This window comes from Ranitomeya variabilis, chromosome 4 (genome assembly GCF_051348905.1).
Source record: "Ranitomeya variabilis isolate aRanVar5 chromosome 4, aRanVar5.hap1, whole genome shotgun sequence".
Lineage (NCBI taxonomy): Eukaryota > Metazoa > Chordata > Amphibia > Anura > Dendrobatidae > Ranitomeya > Ranitomeya variabilis.
Genome location: NC_135235.1, coordinates 30,860,311 through 30,882,622, shown reverse-complemented (window position 1 = coordinate 30,882,622; position 22,312 = coordinate 30,860,311). Strand labels below are relative to the sequence as shown.

Genomic DNA, 22,312 nt, shown 5'->3' with positions numbered 1-22,312 from the left:
CAGCTCTCACAGCCTGAGAAAAAATTCGCTAATCGCAAATATCTGGAGGCGAGGTACCCCTTCCCACAGAAGGACACCAAGGAATGGACAGATCCACCTGAAGTGGATCCCCCAGTCTCCAGGCTAGCAGCACAGACCCTCCTTTCACTGCCAGATAGCTCAACCCTAAGGGACGCAGCAGACCGGCAGGTAGAACGCATGGCTCGTTCAATTTTCGAGGCAGCAGGGGCATCCCTGGCTCCCGCGTTCGCCTCAGTTTGGGCTGCCAAGGCCATCCTGGCCTGGGCAAAGAATTTACAAGCCTTCCAAGCATCCGCTCCTGAACTGTCGGACCAAGCGGTTCAAATTGCTGTTGTAGCAGATTACATGCTCCATGCAGCTCTGGATTCAGCAAGGGGAGTCGCGGGGATAGCATCAAACGCCATCACGATTCGGCGTATCCTCTGGCTGCGGGAATGGAAAGCGGACGCAGCCTCAAAGAAGTCCCTCACGCACCTCCCCTACCTCAGTGGGAGACTTTTCGGTGAACAGTTGGACACTATGATATCCAACGCCACAGGGGGTAAGAGTACTTCTCTTCCCCAACTGAAACCTAAACGCACTTACAAGAAGCGTAACCAAACTCGATTCCGATCCTTTCGGAATTCCTCCGGCTGGTCCGTCTCGCGTCCAGTACAAAATCGTAACCGTTCCCCACGCAGGGACAACTCACGATCGACGCAAAGGTCGGACAAGACCTGGCAGTCAAAAGCAGGCCAGTCTAAGCCCAGAGGAGGAAAATCTCAGACCTTCTCCTCCTCATGACTCACGGACTCCGGAAGACACCACACCAGTAGGCGGCCGACTTTTGCTCTTTCATCAAGTCTGGCTGCCTATTACAGAAGACAGGTGGGTCACGGAACTAGTGTCTTCCGGATACAAAATAGACTTCACCTCCAACCCACCGGACCGGTTCTTCCTCTCTGTCCCCCCAAAACCGCCAGCCAAGGCTCGAGCCTATCACCAAGCGGTCTCCTCGCTTTGTCAATCAGGAGTCATAGTACCGGTACCCACGACCGACCGCTTCCGAGGGTTCTACTCCAATCTGTTCGTAGTTCCCAAGAAAGGAGGCAGTGTACGGCCCATACTAGACCTAAAACAGCTCAACAACTATGTACGGGTCCGTCATTTCCGCATGGAGTCCCTTCGGTCCATCATTGCGTCCATGGAGAAGGGAGAATATCTCGCCTCCATAGACATACAAGACGCATACCTGCATATACCCATTGCACCTGCCCATCAGAGGTTTCTCAGGTTCGCAATAGGCCAGGACCACTACCAATTCGTGGCTCTCCCCTTTGGACTCGCCACGGCTCCCAGAGTGTTCACCAAGGTCATGGCAGCCACCATGGATGTCCTGCACTCCAGAGGCATAGTAGTCGTTCCATACCTGGACGATCTACTCATCAAGGCTCCCACCTTCAAGGACTGCGAGCTCAGCGTCTCAATCACAACCGATACTCTCAGTCGCATGGGCTGGTTAATCAACCTACAAAAGTCATCACCAACCCCGAGTCAGTCCCTGACCTTCCTGGGAATGTTATTCAACACCTCCAGGGGTCTAGTGCTCCTTCCCAAGGACAAGGCACTGGCTCTCCGACTAGCAGTTCGCACCCTCCTCCGCAAACCCCCTCGATCTCTCCGGTTTGCCATGAGAGTTCTCGGCAAGATGGCAGCGGCAATAGAAGCTGTCCCATTTGCCCAGTTTCACCTCAGACCTCTCCAACTAGCCATTCTCAAGTCCTGGGACAGGAATCCCTTTTCTCTCGACAGGGAGTTCCAGCTAACGTCGTCAACCAGGAGGTCCCTGCACTGGTGGCTCAAGCCAACCTCGCTAGCAAAGGGGAAATCCTTTCTCTCAGGTCAATGGAAGGTCCTGACCACCGACGCGAGCCTGACGGGTTGGGGTGCGGTGCACCTACACCACAGGGCACAGGGCAAGTGGTCCCCAGCGGAAGCGACCATGCCCATCAACATCCTGGAAATTCGTGCCATCCTACTGGCATTGAGGGCCTTCCATCACTTACTGGCAGCCTCTCACATCAGGATACAGTCGGACAATGCCACGGCTGTGGCATATGTGAATCATCAAGGGGGGACCCGCAGTACCCAGGCGATGCGGGAAGTGTCACATATCCTCCGCTGGGCGGAGGACACAGGGTCGGTTCTTTCGGCGGTCCACATTCCGGGTGTGGACAACTGGGAAGCAGACTTCCTCAGCCGACAAGGAATAGACTCGGGAGAGTGGTCTCTCCATCCCGAAATTTTTCAACAGATCTGTCTCCGCTGGGGGACCCCGGATGTGGACCTAATGGCATCCCATTTCAATGCCAAGGTCTCCAACTTCATTGCCAGAACACACGATCCGCGGTCGCTCGGAGCAGACGCTCTGGTTCAGGACTGGACCCAGTTCCAGCTTCTGTACATTTTTCCACCTCTCCCCCTGATATCCAGAGTGGTGAGGAAGATCAAACAAGAGGGAGTTCCAACCATCCTCATTGCACCAGACTGGCCCAGACGCACATGGTACGCCGACATCGTACAACTCACAGCAGACGCTCCTTGGCGTCTCCCCGACCGCCACGATCTTCTATCACAAGGGCCGTTCTACCACCAGAACTCAGGGGCTCTCAATTTGACGGCGTGGCCCTTGAGACCTGGGTTCTAACCCAGGCAGGGCTCTCGGCAGATGTCATTGGAACCATGATCAGAGCACGGAAACCAGCCTCTGCCAAGATTTATTACCGTACCTGGAAAGCTTTCTTTACCTGGTGCGAATCTCGTGGCCAGATCCCACTCCCTTATTCCATACCCAAAGTACTTGGTTTTCTCCAATCGGGTCTGGAGGCCAGGCTGTCCTTGGGCTCGCTTAAGAGCCAGGTGTCAGCCCTCTCAGTGCTTTTCCAAAAGCGCATTGCTACCAAGCCGCAAGTAAGGACTTTCCTTCAGGGGGTTTCCCGATTGGTTCCCCCCTACAGACGACCACTAGAAACGTGGGACCTCAACCTGGTCCTGACAGCATTGCAGGAACCACCCTTCGAACCTCTTAAGGAGGTCCCGCTCCGCCTTCTTTCCCAGAAGGTGGTTTTCCTGGTGGCAATCACCTCGCTACGCAGGGTGTCTGAACTGACAGCACTCTCCTGCAGACGGCCTTTCCTGGCATTTCACCAGGACAAGGTAGTTCTTCGTACGGTCCCATCCTTCCTCCCAAAGGTTGTGTCCGACTTCCACCTCAATGAGGAAATTTCACTACCATCCCTTTGTCCGGTTCCGGTTCATAGAGTGGAGAAGGCTCTGCATACGCTTGACCTTGTCAGGGCTTTGCGTATATACGTGTCTAGGACTGCGTCCTTCCGGAGGTCTGATTCCCTTTTCCTCCTTCCGGAAGGCGGCCACAAGGGTATGCCAGCTTCCAAAGCTACTCTTGCCAGGTGGATCAAATCCACCATACAAGAGGCGTATCGCCTTAAGAATTCTCCTCTTCCAGCCGGTATTACGGCACACTCTACACGGGCGGTAGGGGCCTCCTGGGCCATTCGGCACCAGGCTTCGGCACAACAAGTGTGTAAGGCGGCCACTTGGACTAGCTTACACACGTTTACTAAACACTACAGGGTTCATATCCAGTCCTCAGCGGACGCGAGCCTGGGTAGACGTGTCCTGCAGGCGGCGGTGCCCTAAGTGTACGGGCCGGTCTGCACAATATTCGTCCATTGCTTCCCACCCAGGGACTGCTTTAGGACGTCCCATGGTCCTGTGTCCCCCAATGAGGCGACAGAGTAAAGGAGATTTTTGTGTACTCACCGTAAAATCTCTTTCTCTTAGCCTCTAATTGGGGGACACAGCTCCCACCCTGTTGCCCTTTCCGGGCTGTTGTAACTGTTGAGTTCTCATATTGTTTCTTGAGCTCGTACATAGTTGCCTTCTTACAGGCATAATTATGTTATTCATGTTATGTTCCTCCTACTGCTTTTGCACAAAACTGGAGAAGGCTGATGCCGTCCAGGGGTGTATACTGCACAGGAGGAGCCACAGTTAATCTTTTTCAGATTATGCATAGTGTCGCCTCCTAGTGGACAGCAGCATAACACCCATGGTCCTGTGTCCCCCAATTAGAGGCTAAGAGAAAGAGATTTTACGGTGAGTACACAAAAATCTCCTTTTATTGCACACAGTGAACGTGGAACCAGGAAAAAAAAATCATAATGTCAGTATTGCAGATTTCTGGTTAAATCACCTCCTAAAAAATTAATAAAAAAAAATTAGAAAGCTGTCTGGATGCCCAACTAGTCCCAATAAAACTAAACCTATAAACAGACGGAAGCATCTGCCAAATAGTTTAAAAATAACATTTTTATTAAACAATTTTTAAGAACATAAATTGCATTCAGTGGGTGAATAAACAAAAAATGGACCTGGTGACACAGGGATGATTACCCCAAATATTTGGTTAGGACTAAGGATCGTTGGCAGCAAATATCCTTTAAACAATGTTTCTATTTCGATAGACCCTAAAGTGGGTGCAGTTAGTGCCTATAAGGCTCTATGTATAAATGTATTACCGCCTATTTGCTCAAAGTTCTGTATGTATAAACTATGATATCTAAATATATATTGCTGTATAAGAAAGTTATTGGACTTTTTTTTGCCACAAAATAAGTAATGGAAAGAAAAGACAATGAAAATGCTGTTCCTTCTCAATTTCACATCATTTGGAATTTTTTTTGCTCAGTTTTCAGTAAAATGAATAGTGTGATACAAAACTACAAGTCGCCCCACATAAAAAACCAAACAGACGGAAAACAAGTCGTCGTATGGCTATAAAGTAAAGTTATGGTAGTTGGTTAGTGAGTAAAGAAAGTACAAAGGCAAAAGTGTCCGCATCTCTAAGGGGTTAATGATTACCTGCGATTTCCTGCGGACGGGTAAACAATGTCAGCCGGACTTTTGTGCCGCTGCTCAGACTAATTTCTACTGGTGCATATTCTCACTCGCTTCATGTACATATGCAAAATATACAGATTGCAATTGTCAAAGGTATCCATGGTAACTAGAACTTTTAGATCCTCTTGTTACCATGGTATTTGTTCATTATTAACATAAATGATAGGTTTGATGGCGCGTCGTCCTCATGGGGAGCAGACCGATTCAGTCTTCAAAAGTGGCATTGTTCTGTGCTCCTACAATAATGAGAGTCGCTGTCCTGCATGTGATCCTGAGAACGGCCAGAGCTCGTATTATATGTTATTATCAGTCCACTTACGGAGCAAATGAAAGGAATTCATTCTAGATAGGAATTGGTGATCTTCAGATGTTGAGGAACTACAACTCTCAATGTGCTGCACATAAACTGGTGGCTTTACAGATTTATTTATTATTTTTTTTAGAAGCCCACCATAGCATTACATTATAAGCTGTCTCACCCCTCCTGCTGTTGTGAATCTACAACCCCTAACATGCTGGGATCTGTCATATCCCGTGTGGTGTAGTATATAGAGGATGTGTCCTGTGTGGTGTAGTATATACAGGATGTGTCCCGTGTGGTGTAGTATATAGAGGATGTGTCCCATGTGGTGTAGTATATAGAGGATGTGTCCTGTGTAGTGTAGTATATAGAGGATGTGTCCCGTGCGGTGTAGTATATAGAGGATGTGTCCCGTGTGGTGTAGTATATAGAGGATGTGTCCCGTGTGGTGTAGTATATAGAGGATGTGTCCCGTGTGGTGTAGTATATAGAGGATGTGTCCCGTGCGGTGTAGTATATAGAGGATGTGTCCCGTGTGGTGTAGTATATAGAGGATGTGTCCCGTGTGGTGTAGTATATAGAGGATGTGTCCCGTGTGGTGCAGTATATAGAGGATGTGTGGTGTAGTATATAGAGGATGTGTCCCGTGTGGTGTAGTATATAGAGGATGTGTCCCGTGTGGTGTAGTATATAGAGGATGTGTCCCGTGTGGTGTAGTATATAGAGGATGTGTCCCGTGTGGTGTAGTATATAGAGGATGTGTCCCGTGTGGTGTAGTATATAGAGGATGTGTCCCGTGTGGTGCAGTATATAGAGGATGTGTCCCGTGTGGTGTAGTATATAGAGGATGTGTCCCGTGTGGTGTAGTATATAGAGGATGTGTCCCGTGTGGTGCAGTATATAGAGGATGTGTCCCGTGTGGTGCAGTATATAGGGGATGTGTCCCGTGTGGTGTAGTATATAGAGGATGTGTCCCGTGTGGTGTAGTATATAGAGGATGTGTCCCGTGTGGTGTAGTATATAGAGGATGTGTCCTTGTGGTGCAGTATATAGAGGATGTGTCCCGTGTGGTGTAGTATATAGAGGATGTGTGGTGTAGTATATAGAGGATGTGTCCCGTGTGGTGTAGTATATAGAGGATGTGTCCCGTGTGCAGTATATAGAGGATGTGTCCCGTGTGGTGTAGTATATAGAGGATGTGTCCCGTGTGGTGTAGTATATAGAGGATGTGTCCCGTGTGGTGTAGTATATAGAGGATGTGTCCCGTGTGGTGTAGTATATAGAGGATGTGTGGTGTAGTATATAGAGGATGTGTCCCGTGTGGTGCAGTATATAGAGGATGTGTCCCGTGTGGTGTAGTATATAGAGGATGTGTCCCATGTGGTGTAGTATATAGAGGATGTGTCCAGTGTGGTGCAGTATATAGAGTATGTGTCCAGTGTGGTGTAGTATATAGAGGAGGTGTCCCGTGTGGTGTAGTATATAGAGGATATGTCCCGTGTGGTGTAGTATATAGAGGATGTGTCCCGTGTGGTGTAGTATATAGAGGATGTGTCCCGTGTGGTGCAGTATATAGAGGATGTGTCCAGTGTGGTGTAGTATATAGAGGATGTGTCCCGTGTGGTGTAGTATATAGAGGATGTGTCCCGTGTGGTGTAGTATATAGAGGATGTGTCCCGTGTGGTGTAGTATATAGAGGATGTGTGGTGTAGTATATAGAGGATGTGTCCCGTGTGGTGTAGTATATAGAGGATGTGTCCCGTGTGGTGTAGTATATAGAGGATGTGTCCCCTGTGGTGTAGTATATAGAGGATGTGTCCCGTGTGGTGTAGTATATAGAGGATGTGTCCCGTGTGGTGTAGTATATAGAGGATGTGTCCCGTGTGGTGCAGTATATAGAGGATGTGTCCAGTGTGGTGTAGTATATAGAGGAGGTGTCCCGTGTGGTGTAGTATATAGAGGATGTGTCCCGTGTGGTGTAGTATATAGAGAATGTGTCCCGTGTGGTGTAGTATATAAAGGATGTGTCCCGTGTGGTGTAGTATATAGAGGACGTGTCCCGTGTGGTGTAGTGTATATAGAGGATGTGTCCCGTGTGGTGTAGTATATAGAGGATGTGTCCCGTGTGGTGTAGTATATAGAGGATGTGTCCCGTGTGGTGTAGTATATAGAGGATGTGTCCCGTGTGGTGTAGTATATAGAGGATGTGTCCCGTGTGGTGTAGTATATAGAGGATGTGTCCCGTGTGGTGTAGTATATAGAGGATGTGTCCCGTGTGGTGTAGTATATAGAGGATGTGTCCCGTGTGGTGCAGTATATAGAGGATGTGTCCCGTGTGGTGTAGTATATAGAGGATGTGTCCCGTGTGGTGCAGTATATAGAGGATGTGTCCCGTGTGGTGTAGTATATAGAGGATGTGTCCCGTGTGGTGTAGTATATAGAGGATGTGTCCAGTGTGGTGCAGTATATAGAGTATGTGTCCAGTGTGGTGTAGTATATAGAGGATGTGTCCCGTGTGGTGTAGTATATAGAGGATGGGTCCCGTGTGGTGTAGTATATAGAGGATGTGTCCCGTGTGGTGTAGTATATAGAGGACGTGTCCCGTGTGGTGTAGTATATAGAGGACGTGTCCTGTGCGGTGTAGTGTATATAGAGAGGACGTGTCTGTACCTGTACCAGCTCTTTCACCGGGCCCCTGTCTGTCATCGCAGGTTCGACTATCCGCATCCTTGATGCCAATACAGTTGAAGGCAATGATGAAATAGGTTGCGTCAGCTGACTCTTCCTCCTCCATCTTTCTCCCTCGGCGTCAGATGTCTCAGAGCAGCGTGCACGATAACGTCACTGCATGGCGCCTGCTGTGCTGAGATGTGCATGCTCTTCAGAACGCTCACTGTAGAGACCGGAGCAGTGGGGGAATGAAGAGAGGGGTGAGTATTGTGGTGGGTTTTTTTACATCAATAAGTACATTGTAGTGGCCATAATACTGAATGAAGGACTATGGGGAGTGCATTATGCTGTATGGAGGACTATGGGGAGTGCAGTATACTGTGTGGACTATGGGAAGTGCGTTAAACTGTATGGATGACTAAGGGCAGTGCAGTATACTTTATGGTGTGCTATGAGGAGGGCAGTATACTGTATGGCGGACTAGGGACCACATACTGTATTGACTATGGATGATAATAGGGAATGCAGTACAATATATGGAAGACTATGCAGAGTGCATTTTACTGTATGTAGGACTATGGGGAGTGTATTATGTTGTATGGAGGACTACGGGAGTGCATTATACTGTATGGAGGACTATGGGAAGTGCATTATACTACATGCAGGACTATGGGGAGTTGCATTATACTGTATGGAGGACTATGGGCTGTGCATTATAGTATATGGAGTACTCTGGAGTGCATTATACTATATGGAGAACAGTGGGGAGTGCATTTTACTATATGAAGGACTTTGTGGAGTGCATTTATACTATTTGGAGGGCTATGGGGATTGATATATATTATATGGAGGACTATGCATAGTGCATTATGCTGTATGGAGGATTATGGGGAGTGCATTATACTGTATGGAGAACCAAGGGGAGGGAATTATACTATATGGAGGACTATGGGGAGTGCATTATACTTTATGGAGGACTATGGAGAGTGCAGTATGCTGTGTAGACTATGGGAATTGCCTTATACTGTATGGAGGACTATGGGCAGTGCCGTATACTTTATGGTGGACTATGAGGAGGGCAGTATACTGCATGGAGGACTGTGGGGACCACATACTGTATGGACTATGGAGGATAATGGGGAATGCAGTTCAATATATGGAAGACTATGCGGAGTGCATTATACTGTATATAGGACTATGGGGAGTGCATTATACTACATGGGGAGTGTATTATACTGTATGGAGGACTATCGGGAGTGCATTATACTGTATGGATGACTATGGGCTGTGCATTATACTATATGGAGTACTATGGAGTGCATTAAATTATATGGAGGACAGTGGGGAGTGCATTATACTATATGGAGGACTTTGTGGAGTGCATTTATACTATATGGAGGACTATGGGGATTGATATGTACTACATGGAGGACTATGCGGAGTGCATTATGCTATATGGATGATTATGGGGAGTGCATTATACTATATGGAAAACCATGGGGAGGGCATTATTCTATATGGAGGTCCATGGAGCATGCATTTTACTGTATGGAGGACTCTGGGGAATGCATTATACTGTATAGACTATGAGGAGCACTTTATACTATATGGGGGGCTGCATTATGCTATATGGAGGACTATGAGGAGTGTATTATGCTATATGGAGGATTATGGGGAGTGCATTACACTATATGGAGGATTATGAGGAGTGCATAACACTATATGGAGGATTATGGGTAATGCATTACTTTAATTGGAGGACTATGGGGGGCATTATATTATAAGGAGGGCTATGGGAGGTGCATAATCCTATATGGAGGACTATGGGAGGTGCATAATACTACATGCATTACACTGTGTTCCAAATTATTATGCAAATAATATTTCCTCCTATTTTCTCTAAATTACCTATCTGAATTGCAGTCATTGTTATTTTCCAGTCATCTACTATTCTAGTATAATTGCAATGTTTTGGAACAAACTGCCTATGAAAACAGTATCTTTTTTTAAAAAAAAATAAACACTCAAAATGCATGTTCCAAATTATTATGCACAGCAGAGTTTTCAACCTTTTTTTTTTATTTTGAACAAAAAAAATGGTGAATTGTGAAGTTATAAACATTATCAGCTTATTACAAAATGAAATCAGTTTTCAAGTGAAAACTTTATTCTAGGTGATGTTACATTTGCACGTAGGACCCCTTGTTCGAAAGAAGCTTCTGAACTCTCTCGTCCATTGAATTTGTCAGTTTTTGGATGGTTTCTGCTTCAATTGTTTTGCATGTGGACAGAATACCCTCCCAGAGCTGTTGCTTAGATGTGAACTGCCTCCCGCCATCATAGACGCTCCTTTTCATGATGCTCCAGAGGTTCTCATTGGGGTTGAGGTCAGGGGAAGATGGTGGCCACACCATAAGTTTGTCCTCTTTTATGCCCATAGCAGCCAGAGATGCAGATGTGTTTTTTGCAGCATGAAAATGATCTTGCTGCGGAAAGCACGGTTCTTCCTCTTGAACCTTGGCAGGAAGTGTTGTTTTAGAAACTCCACATAGATTATGGAGTTCATCTTTACCCCTTCAGGGATCATAAAGGGGCCGACAATCTCTCTCCCCAGGATTCCAGCCCAAAACATTACTCCACCTCCTCCTTGTTGGCACCTTAGCCGTGTTTTCATGGGGTGTCCATCAACCAGCCATCCTGCACTCCATCCATCTGGACCATTGAGCGTTGCACGGCACTCATCGGTGAACAAAACAGTTTGGAAGTCAGTATTCATGTATCGTTTGGCCCTCTGGAGCCGTTTCTGCTTGTGTGCAGTGGATAATAATAATCTTTATTTTTATATAGCGCTGACATATTCCGCAGCACTTTACAGTTTGCACACATTATCACTGCTGTCCCCATTGGGGCTCACAATCTAAATTCCCAATCAGTATGTCTTTGGAATGTGGGAGGAAACCGGAGAACCCGGAGGAAACCCACGCAAACACGGAGAGAACATACAGAGGATGGATAGAGGTGGTCGACAGGATGGCTTACGCACCTCTGAAGGACCCTGCATCTTGTTGTTCTGGGGACGTTGGAGGCACCAGCAGCTTCAAAAACTTGTCTGCTGCTATGACAAGGCATTTTTGCAGCTGCTCCTTTAACCTTACACAATTGCCTGTTGGAAAGAGTCCTCAATTTTTCCTTATCAGCACGCACACGTGTGTGCTGGGAATCAGCTACATACTTCTTGATTGTGCGATGATCACGATGAAGTGTCTTGGCAATGCTGATTGTAGTCATGCCTTGACCTAAATACTCCACAATTTGTTGCTTCTCAGCAGCCGACACATCCTTTTTCTTTCCCATTTTGGAAAAAAATGTAGGCTGCTTAATAGTGTGGAACAGCCTTCTTAAGTAGTCTTGCCTTTATTTGGACACACCGGCCAAACTAATGTGCACAGGTCTCTGCAATTGCTTCCAGTGATATAAAGAGCCCTGACACACATCACCATCAATGAGTTTACATGACAAACAAACAAATTCTAACCTTATCACTCCTAAACTCTTTGTGCATAATAATTTGGAACACAGTGTATGTGCATTATATTATATGGAGAACTATGGGGAGTGCATCTATCTATATAATCGTCTGAGGGGCACTTCCGTCTGTTTGTCTGTCACGGAAATCCCGCATCGCTGATTCAATCAGCAACGGGCACAGTCCGGCCGCTAATTCACCCCTTCCTACTCTGTCAGTGCCCCTCCATACTCCCCTCCAGTCAGCGCTCACACAGGGTTAATGGCTGCGTTAAACCGCGTTATGCTGCGGTGTATCACAGTCCGTTAACGGTGCTATTAACCCTGTGTGACCAACTTTTAACTATTGATGCTGCCTATGCAGCATCAATAGTAAAAAGATCTAATTTTAAAAATAATAAAAAAAATAAAAAATCATTATATACTTACCTTCTGGCGCCTTTCCCGCTCCTCGCGATGCTTCGGGCCATGCATTGCAGTCTCGCGAGATGATGACGTAGCGGTTTCGCGAGACCACTACGTCATCATCTCGCAATGCATTCTTGGGAGCGGAGTGTCGCGAGGAGCATCGCTAAACGCCTCGCCTGGATCCGGAGGCCGACGGAAGGTGAGTATATAACTATTTTTTATTTTAATTATTTTTTTTTAACAGGGATATGGTGCCCACATTGCTATATACTATGTGGGTTGTGTTATATACTGCGTGGGCTGTGTTACATACTACGTCTCTGTGCTATATACTACGTGGGCTGTGCTATATACTACATCGCTGTGCTATATACTACGTGGGCTGTGTTATATACTGTGTCTCTGATATATACTACGTGGGCTGTGCAATATATTATGTGGCTGGGCAATACACTAGTGGCTGTGTTATATACTGCGTGAGCTGTGCTATATACTACGTGAGCTGTGCAATATACTACGTGAGCTGTGCTGTATACTACGTGAGCTGTGCTGTATACTACGTGAGCTGTGCTGTATACTACGTGAGCTGTGCTGTATACTACGTGAGCTGTGCTATATACTACGTAGCTGTGCAATATACTACGTGGCTGGGCAATAAACTACGTGAGCTGTGCTATATACTACGTGAGCTGTGCTATATCCTACATGGCTGTGTTATATACTACGTGGGCTGTGCTATATACTATGTAGCTGTGCAATATACATGGCTGGGCAATATGCTACATGGCTGTGCTGTATACTACGTGGCTGTGTTATATACTGCGTGTCTTTGCTATATACTACGTTGGCTGTGCTATATACTACGTAGCTGTGCAATATATTACGTGGCTGGGCAATATACTACGTGGCTTTGGTTGCCCTGTCCAAAGCCCGCCCTCCTACCCTGTGACGTCACATCAGGTTCCATGCCCCCAGCAAACACCGCTACAGCTCCGGCGTTGCTTCCCGCCGGGGCACGCTAGGAGTTCGCGGTCTCCGCTCGCACACATCGCTGAGTGAGCGGACATTTTTTCAGCCTAGCCGGCCCTGACATTACCCCGCAGCCCTATGGTGCAGCCTGCACTCATCAAGCCCAATACAACACCGCTCCCAAGCAGGACGACGGTTACTTTCTACGCTGTGTTCACTCCTGCCTCTACATCTAGTGAGTACATGTGTACATAGAATTAAGTACGCCTGCATACGGGCTACTATTGGGTGAACTATTTGGGGAGATCTTGTCCATATTCATATGTGTATAATCCTTTAAACACCCAGGCTTATCATTTAACTACAGTGTCTGCCAACCTTCAGCACTCCCTTATGGTGGAAGGCAGTATGTAGGTTACCTTCCAGTACGACCACTCCACAAGCGCAGGTGATTTGTTTATTTGTACTTCAGTATCTATTTCAGACGCGGTGCAGCACAGACTCCGTCATCTCACCAGCTGCTCACTATTTCTTGCTTTCTTTCTCCCGCTACTTGCTATATAATAATCTCCCCCCTTTCTTCTGGTCAAGTGCAGCGCCAGTGTATATAACATTTTTACTTTGTGGGTTGTGTTATACACTGCGTGGGCTGTGCTATATACTACGTGGGCTGTGTTATACACTGCGTGGGCTGTGCTATATACTATGTGGGCTGTGTTATACACTGCGTGGGCTGTGCTATATACTATGTGGGCTGTGTTATACACTGCGTGGGCTGTGCTATATACTATGTGGGCTGTGTTATACACTGCGTGGGCTGTGCTATATACTATGTGGGCTGTGTTATACACTGCGTGGGCTGTGCTATATACTATGTGGGCTGTGTTATGCACTGTGTGGGCTGTGCTATATACTATGTGGGCTGTGTTATACACTGCGTGGGCTGTGCTATATACTATGTGGGCTGTGTTATGCACTGTGTGGGCTGTGCTACATACGACGTGGCTGTGTTATATATACTGCATGAGCTGTGCTATATACTACGTGGCTGTGTTATATACTACGTGGGCTGTGCTTTATACTGCGTAGCTGTGCAATATACATGGCTGGGCAATATGCTACGTGGCTGTGCTATATACTACCTGGCTATGCTGTATGCTAAATGGCTGTGTAATATGCTACGTGGCTGTGCTATATGTTACGTGGGCTGTGCTATATGCTACGTGGGCTGTGCTATATGCTACGTGGGCTGTGCTATATGCTACGTAGGCTGTGCTATATGCTACGTGGGCTGTGTTATATACTACGTGGCCTGTGCTATATACTGCATGGCCTGTGCTATATGCTACGTGGGCTGTGTTATATGCTACGTGGGCTGTGCTTTATACTGCGTAGCTGTGCAATATACATGGCTGGGCAATATGCTACGTGGCTGTGCTATATACTACCTGGCTATGCTGTATGCTAAATGGCTGTGTAATATGCTACGTGGCTGTGCTATATGTTACGTGGGCTGTGCTATATGCTACGTGGGCTGTGCTATATGCTACGTGGGCTGTGCTATATGCTACGTGGGCTGTGCTATATGCTACGTAGGCTGTGCTATATGCTACGTGGGCTGTGTTATATACTACGTGGCCTGTGCTATATACTGCATGGCCTGTGCTATATGCTACGTGGGCTGTGTTATATGCTACGTGGGCTGTGTTATATGCTACTTGGCTGTGCTATATTTCTCTGCTGTATCTGTGCATCATGAATTGTGGTATGTGTTAAAGAGGGGGCCCACTGAGACTCTTTTGCCCAGGGCCCTCAAAAACCTGGAGCAGGCCCTGGCTTCACTGATTGGTCACGCCCGGCCGGCCGCGAATAATCAGCGACAGGCGCAGTCCGGCCGCAAATTGGCACGGAATTTGAATCACGCTTCGCTAATTGGTCGTGCCCGGCCGGCCGAATCCTGTGTATAAATTGCATTATTCTGAAGTCTTCATAAATAAACTACATACATATTCTAGAATACCCGATGCGTTAGAATCGGGCCACCATCTAGTTATACTATATTGAGGACTATGGGACGCAGTATAAAATATATAGGACTATGGGGCCCATTGTGCTATATGAAGGGTTATGTGGGGACTATTATAATATTTGGAGGACTATGTATAGGGCCATTATATGGGAGCCTTTATACTTTATGGAGGGCTATATATAGGACCATTATTCTGTATGCAAGCAATTATACAGTGTGAAGGTTTGTGTGGGGTCCATCATACTGAGTGGAGGGCTGTGTGGGAGCCTTTATGCTGTTTGGAGGGCTAGTGGGGGCCATTATACAGTGTGGTGTTGGCCCATTATCCTGTATGTAGGCCTGTTATACTGCATGGAGGGCTGTGTGGAGGTAACAGTTGGGAGATCATACTGTGTTGGGGTCACCATACTTTGTTGGGGGAGTTGAGGTAGAGCACAGTAGGGTCATCATAATGATCATAATGTGCGTGTGGAGGAATTCACTGTAGGGGTATCGTACAGTGTGGGTCACTTTTGTTGGCATCATACTTTCTAGGGCTTCAGTAGGAGGAAAAATGCCTTGTAAAGTCTGCAAAAGTGTGAGATATGCTCTTCTGTGATCCTGCCGAATATTATTATTATTATTTTTTTGCTGGGTGGGAGTGGGTCCAATTAAAGCTTCGGCAATGGGGCACAATGATTTTTATGTATGCCCCTGACCTCAGAGCCAGAGTGTTTTTTCTATCACAAGCATGTAGATTTTAATTGTTTGATACATATGGCATAAAATTTGAAGATTTGTTTGACTAATTTCCTGACTTTCAGCAGCATTTGAAACAGCCCCCGTTACATACAAAGGACAGATGCAGGAAGTCTCACGCTGTCAGAATAGGGAGGCATAGTAGAGCCCAACTTCAGTCTGTCTTTCTTAAAGGGCCAGACCTATTATATCTAAATTAGACACTGGTGAATACAGCTCTGGAGTATAATACAGTTTGTATTGACCAATTTTACTTATTGTCTGTTTTGCAGAAAGATGATCCAACCAAATCCAACCCCCGATTTTGGGATGAGCTCTTTCTTATGAAGGTAAAACCTCAAGAATATGAAGTAGCGTTACTGTTTTCCTTCCGCGTAAATTATCATAAGTTTTACAATATTCTGACCTCCTCAAGATTGTGGCGTTTCTAACTCTTTGTAATTCTGCACTGACCAGGTGAATCTGGAATATCTGGAAGCCAAGTTAGAATCTCTGGATGGAGAGGAGCTAATGAAGATAAAGGATAATGTTAACAGTCTGTTCAAGCATTGTATCCAGGCCCTGAAGGCCGAGCACCAGATACGAGTGGTCAACTCATTACAGGTACTTCAGCAGGACTTGGTGGCAGGAAGCAGTTCTGAATGTGGCCTCAGCATTACAGGGACTAGTCGCCATGTTACTGGTCCATAAAACTTACACAATTGGGTCACCTGAACGCCTGCTGATTTGAAAGTGGATATGAGCTGTCTTGGTGCTAAAGATTTTTTTTTTTAATATAAATACAATCTCAATACTTTCTGTCATGGTGCAGAGAAGTAGGACTCACAGGTTTTCTCTAAATGGGTGTGAGAAGTAGGACTCACAGGTTTTCTCTAAATGGGTGTGAGAAGTAGGACTCACAGGTTTACTCGATGAGTGGGTGTGAGAAGCAGGACTCTTAGGTGTTTTCTATGAGTGGATGGGAGAAGCATGGCTCACAGGCTTTCTCTGAGTGGGCGGGGGAAGCAGGACTCACAGAATTTCTCTGAGTGGGCGGGGGAAGCAGGACTCAGGCTTTCTCTATGAGTGGGTGTGGGAAGCAGGACTCACAGGCTTTCTCTGAGTGGGCGGGGAAGCAGGACTCACAGGCTTTCTCTATGAGTGGGTGGGAGAAGCAGGACACACAGGCTTTCTCTATGAGTGGGTGGGAGAAGCAGGACACACAGGCTTTCTCTATGAGTGGGCGGGGGAAGCAGGGCTCATAGGCTTTCTCTATATAAGTGGGTGTGGGAAGCAGGACTCACAGGCTTTCTATGAGTGGGCGGGGGAAGCAGGGCTCACAGGCTTTCTCTATGAGTGGGTGGAGCAGGAGGACTCACAATCTTTTTCTATGAGTCGGTGGGAGAAGCAGGACTCACAGACTTTCTCTGAGTGGGTGGAGAAGCAGGACTGGCAGAGTTTCTCTGAGTGGGTGGAGAAGCAGGACTCACAGGCTTTCTTTATGAGTGGGCGGGGGAAGCAGGGCTCACAGGCTTTCTCTATGAGTGGGTGGGAGAAGCAGGACTCACAGGCTTTCTCTATGAGTGGGTGGAGCAGGAGGACTCACAATCTTTTTCTATGAGTGGGTGGGAGAAGCCAGACTCGCAGACTTTCCCTGAGTGGGTGGGAGAAGCAGGACTCGCAGGCTTTCTCTGAGTGGGTGGAGAAGCAGGACTCGCAGGCTTTCTTTGACTATGTGGAAGTAGTTTTGGAAGGAATAAGGAGCTACAGACAACCATGCTCTTATCCTTTATAATCCATTATAATGGAGAGTTTCCTTGTATTTGTCACCAATGCTTTTCCAGGTGTGGGCACCAGGACTGGTCCTCCTTTGCTTTTGTTGTGGTTCCTCCAGTGGCACTCGCTGTATATCAGGCTTTTATGTAGGAGAGATCCATGCATGAGTCCGGCGCTCCACCTGGATGTCGTCCGAACACTCCTGTTCTACAAATCAGATAACGTCCCAAGCCTGGGGCATTTTGTGAATGGAAAATTGAGGATTAATAGAGGTTTCATTAAATTTAAAATTATTTTTTGCTAGGTTTTTATTCCAGACGGTATATTAAGAGATACATTTTGCTCCTGAACTAGGATCCTTCATCACGCTTAGACCCCCATGTAGGCTAGACCCTCATCCCTCACACATCAGACATATATGTCACATGAAATCCATGTAATATGTTCCTAGAAGACATTTTTGGGGGTCTGGTTTCGGTTTTTACGTGATGTCTTTCCATCGCTTCTCTAGACGCTGTGCGCCCTCATTCGTGGAGTCCATCAGAAGAACAAGCCGACATCTGGCTTTGATATTATTAACCTGTTGATGGGCTTTGACAAAGCCGAGCTTCGTATGCAGGTGAGAGGGGGAAAGGACACTTAAATATGAGGTCAACTCATATCCCTCCTGTTCATTGAGCAGTATTTAGGTTTATAAACTCCATTATAAACCACTTCTCATTAGGGTCCACGTCTTTCTCTTATGGACGGACCCACTTTGTGCATTGACACTGGAGCAGGACTATATACTGGACATTTATGGTTTCCAAATAGCGTAATATTAATAGCAATAATTATTCTAATTTCCTATTTATTACGTCTTATAATTGTAACATGTGATCGATGGTTTCCCACAGAATCTGATGGAAAGCCTGGATATCCTGCTGTGTGGCGAGGGCTCCGAAAGCCTGAAGAGTCTCTGCCTGAAGCTGCTCCTGTGCTTGGTCACTGTGAGTAATGTTATAGCGAGACCATGACGGCCGTGAACAAGCTGCAAAAGAGCAACGGAGCGCCAGGCTTGGCTGATCCTCTGGGTTGTATTTTATTTGTCTCTGAAGGTGCAGAGCATGATATAAAGATACTAAGGAGAGGAGCTGTATCTTGCACCCTCCATTTCTGCACTAGATCTGGGTATAAAAAAGCAATGCTTCCCTCCACCAATCCAGCACCTCTATTAATCCCTCTCCTCCTCTATCAATCCCCCTCCTCTTCTACCGATCCCCCTCCTCCTCTACCGATCCCCCTCCTCCTCTACCGATCCCCCTCCTCCTCTACCGATCCCCCTCCTCCTCTACCGATCCCCCTCCTCCTCTACCGATCATCCCCCTCCTCCTCTACCGATCCTCCCCCTCCTCCTCTACCGATCCCCCTCCTCCTCTACCGATCCCCCTCCTCCTCTACTGATCCCCCTCCTCCTCTACCAATCCCCCTCCTCCTCTACCGATCCCCCTCCTCTTCTACCGATCCCCCTCCTCCTCTACCAATCCCCCTCCTCCTCTACCAATCCCCCTCCTCCTCTACCAGTCCCCCTCCTCCTCTACCAGTCCCCCTCCTCCTCTACCAGTTCCCCTCCTCCTCTACCAGTCCCCCTCCTCCTCTACCAGTCCCCCTCCTCCTCTACCAATTCCCCTCCTCCTCTACCAGTTCCCCTCCTCCTCTACCAGTCCCCCTCCTCCTCTACCAGTCCCCCTCCTCCTCTACCAGTCCCCCTCCTCCTCTACCAGTCCCCCTCCTCCTCTACCAATTCCCCTCCTCCTCTACCAGTCCCCCTCCTCCTCTACCAGTCCCCCTCCTCCTCTACCAATTCCCCTCCTCCTCTACCAGTCCCCCTCCTCCTCTACCAATTCCCCTCCTCCTCTACCAGTCCCCCTCCTCCTCTACCAATCCCCCTCCTCCTCTACCAGTCCCCCTCCTCCTCTACCAGTCCCCCTCCTCCTCTACCAATTCCCCTCCTCCTCTACCAGTCCCCCTCCTCCTCTACCAGTCCCCCTCCTCCTCTACCAGTCCCCCTCCTCCTCTACCAGTCCCCCTCCTCCTCTACCAGTCCCCCTCCTCCTCTACCAGTCCTCCTCCACTAATTCACCAGTTCCATCTTGCAGCCACAAGTTGGCCTTCCAAAGCCGAGTCTCAGATGTGCTTCAGTGAAGGTTGTGTATACAACAATGCGTCTGTCTCTTCTCGTCCCGGCATTAGTCCTGTGTGTAATTAGGCCCGCAGTGGCCCTGATAGTGGCCGGTCACCATCACTGCCCCTTACCCCTGTAACTGGGGCCGCTATGGAAGACCAGGTCATAGTGGAGACATGGAGCATAACAATAAATAATACATCTTCTCCACCAATCTGTTTCTCTTCATGGAAAAGATAAACGGCAAAAGAAGAAAAAAGCAATTATAGTATCAAATATAAAAAGGCCTGATTACAGACAGCAGGTTCTGATGCAATTCCACTAATTAGATGATTACTATATTATTATTATTATTATTATTATTATTATTATGTAGTTCCTTCCCTGTGTTTCAGGTCACTGATAACATCAGCCAGAACACCATTTTGGAATACGTCATGATCAATAGTATATTTGAAGCAATCTTACAGGTGCGTCCCCGTGTGCGCAGTAATGTTCTCTGCTGTGGCTTCCCCCGCTCTCTGCTCCGTATATCGAAGCTTTGTCGTATCGAAAAGAACTGCATCAAGATCTCTGAGATTGTTGATATTTTTCAACAATTGTGGTTCTCAAGTCCTCAGACCGTTCTCTTCTCCTCTTTCTGTTCTCCAAGCTTAAAAGATTGAGTAAACGTCTCCCCTTTTATCTGGTTTCCAAGTTGTTTGATCACAATTTTAGAAAGGTGCCAACAATTTTGTCCAGCCCATTTTTGAGATTTTGTGTGAAATTTTGTAAAATTTGCCTTTTCTTGTTAATTTTTTTTTTTTTTTTTTGTGGTTTTCTAATATACAAAAAGGAAACAAAGTATAACTGCAATAATTTTCTGGGAGAAATACGTAATTTTATGGAACAGCTTCCACTTACAGCAATGACTATATAACATCATACATTGTATTATACTGGGTATACATTCGTATTATAGGCTAGCTGTGGGAAGAGAAGGATGTAACCGGACATAAACTTCCGCTCCAAAGGTCCGTTTAGATGACGGGGAACTCAAATCTTCTTGCTCCACTTTAATCCTATTATTTGTGGCCTGCAAAAGCGAGAATCCAAGTTACATTTAAGCCAACAGGTCCTTATTTGGGGGAAAAAAGCCGCATCGGAGGGTCTGACAGCCACTTATTCACATGTGGTTTGACCAGTTGCCCATTGAGGATGTTAACAGAGGGGCGTAGACAAAGTCCAATAGTTCTTGGATTTCAATGATCAGCCTCAGTGTATTATAATTGTTATATTATTTTCATACTTTAATATTCTGATCCTTTTTCTTCTTTCCTTTTTAGATTCTGTCCCATCCTCCCAGCCGCCGTGAACACGGCTACGATGCTGTGGTATTGCTGGCACTTCTAGTGAACTACAGAAAATACGAAGTGCGTGATTTTTTAGACCCCACCTGGCAGAACGAATCTGTATAGAATCTGATATATCAGCAACGTAATATTAGTCCAGGTCTCCTGAAGATCTCACAATTAAAGATACAGTAAAATTTGAGGTCCATACAGAACACCTAGTGTTCAAGCACAGACCCTGAACACGAACTTCTCCAGGAGCTTCTCCATGGGCTCTTTCCCACCGTGTCATCTGTGTGACAGCGTGAGAACTACCGGCCGCTCTGATCGGCGGTAAGATTATTACCGCCGGTTAGAGAGTTGCGATTCCCACGTTGTCAGATGACAGCATGAGCCAGCAGCTCTGACTGGCAGTAAAAAGGTTACTGACGGTCTTAAGCATCGGATGATAAGCGAGTACTACTCCCATCAGCCTATGCCTGCTGTCACTGATAACAGCGAGAACAGACGCCACTGATGAGAGTATTCATCAGCTGTCGCCTTTGCTATAAATAAATTGAATAGAAAAATGACGTGTGATCTCCTCTATTTTTGATAACCAGCGCAGGCAAAACTGACAGCTGCGGGCTGCAACCCTCAGCTGTTAGCTTTATCATTGGTAGTTATCAACAATAGAGGGGTCTTATTCGTGTTTTTTTTAAATATTTAAGTAACACATTTAAAAAAAGAAAGGCTTGGAGTCCCCCCTCATTTTTGACAACCAGTCAAGGTAAAGCAAATAGGTTTGGACTGGTATTCTCAGGCTGGTAAGGGGCCATGGATATTGCCCCTTCCCCCCCAGCCTAAAAATAGCAGCCCGCTTCTGCCCCAGAAAAGGCGCATCTAATAGAATCGCCAATTTTTGTGCTTTGCTTGGTTCTTCCCACTTCCCCTGGTGCGGGGGCAAGTGGACTAATAGTTGTGGGGTTGATGTTGGCTGTTTTATGGTTGCTGACATCAAGCCCACAGGTTAGTAATGGAGAGGCGTCTATAAAACACCCCCATTACTAACCCCATAATCAGATTGGAATAAAAAACCACAGCCAGAATAAAATAGTGACACAAACTCCTTTTTATTTGAAATAAAAATAAAAATTTACAATTATACTCGCCTTTACGCCTAATCCATTGAAGCCCTTGTCCCCTGGAAAAAAAACTGAAAATAATAAAGAACCATAATGCTCACCTTTTCGCCTAATCCACTGAAGCCCATGTCACCTGTAAAAGAAGAAAAATAATAAACAACCATATCACTTGCCTGTCCGACGTGATGATTCATACTGACCCATGACGATCTGGATGATTTGAAGAGCAGTCACATCAGTGAAAACTTTCTGACGGAGCGAGCTCCGGTGAACTTTGTCACGGAAGCTCATCACTACACACTGCATGAGCGTGAT

The 22,312-nt window shown here is 46.7% G+C and overlaps 1 protein-coding gene across 1 annotated transcript in view; it reads left to right on the top strand.

Annotated features, from left to right (window-relative positions):
- Positions 1 to 22,312, top strand: part of ARMH3 (armadillo like helical domain containing 3) — a 57,756-nt gene that overhangs the window by 13,159 nt on the left and 22,285 nt on the right. Inside the window, exons 3-8 of the mRNA XM_077258270.1 lie at positions 15,896 to 15,952; positions 16,080 to 16,226; positions 17,890 to 17,997; positions 18,275 to 18,367; positions 19,938 to 20,012; positions 20,868 to 20,954. Coding sequence (XP_077114385.1) covers positions 15,896 to 15,952; positions 16,080 to 16,226; positions 17,890 to 17,997; positions 18,275 to 18,367; positions 19,938 to 20,012; positions 20,868 to 20,954 — 567 coding nt within the window. The remainder of the gene's footprint in view (positions 1 to 15,895; positions 15,953 to 16,079; positions 16,227 to 17,889; positions 17,998 to 18,274; positions 18,368 to 19,937; positions 20,013 to 20,867; positions 20,955 to 22,312) is intronic.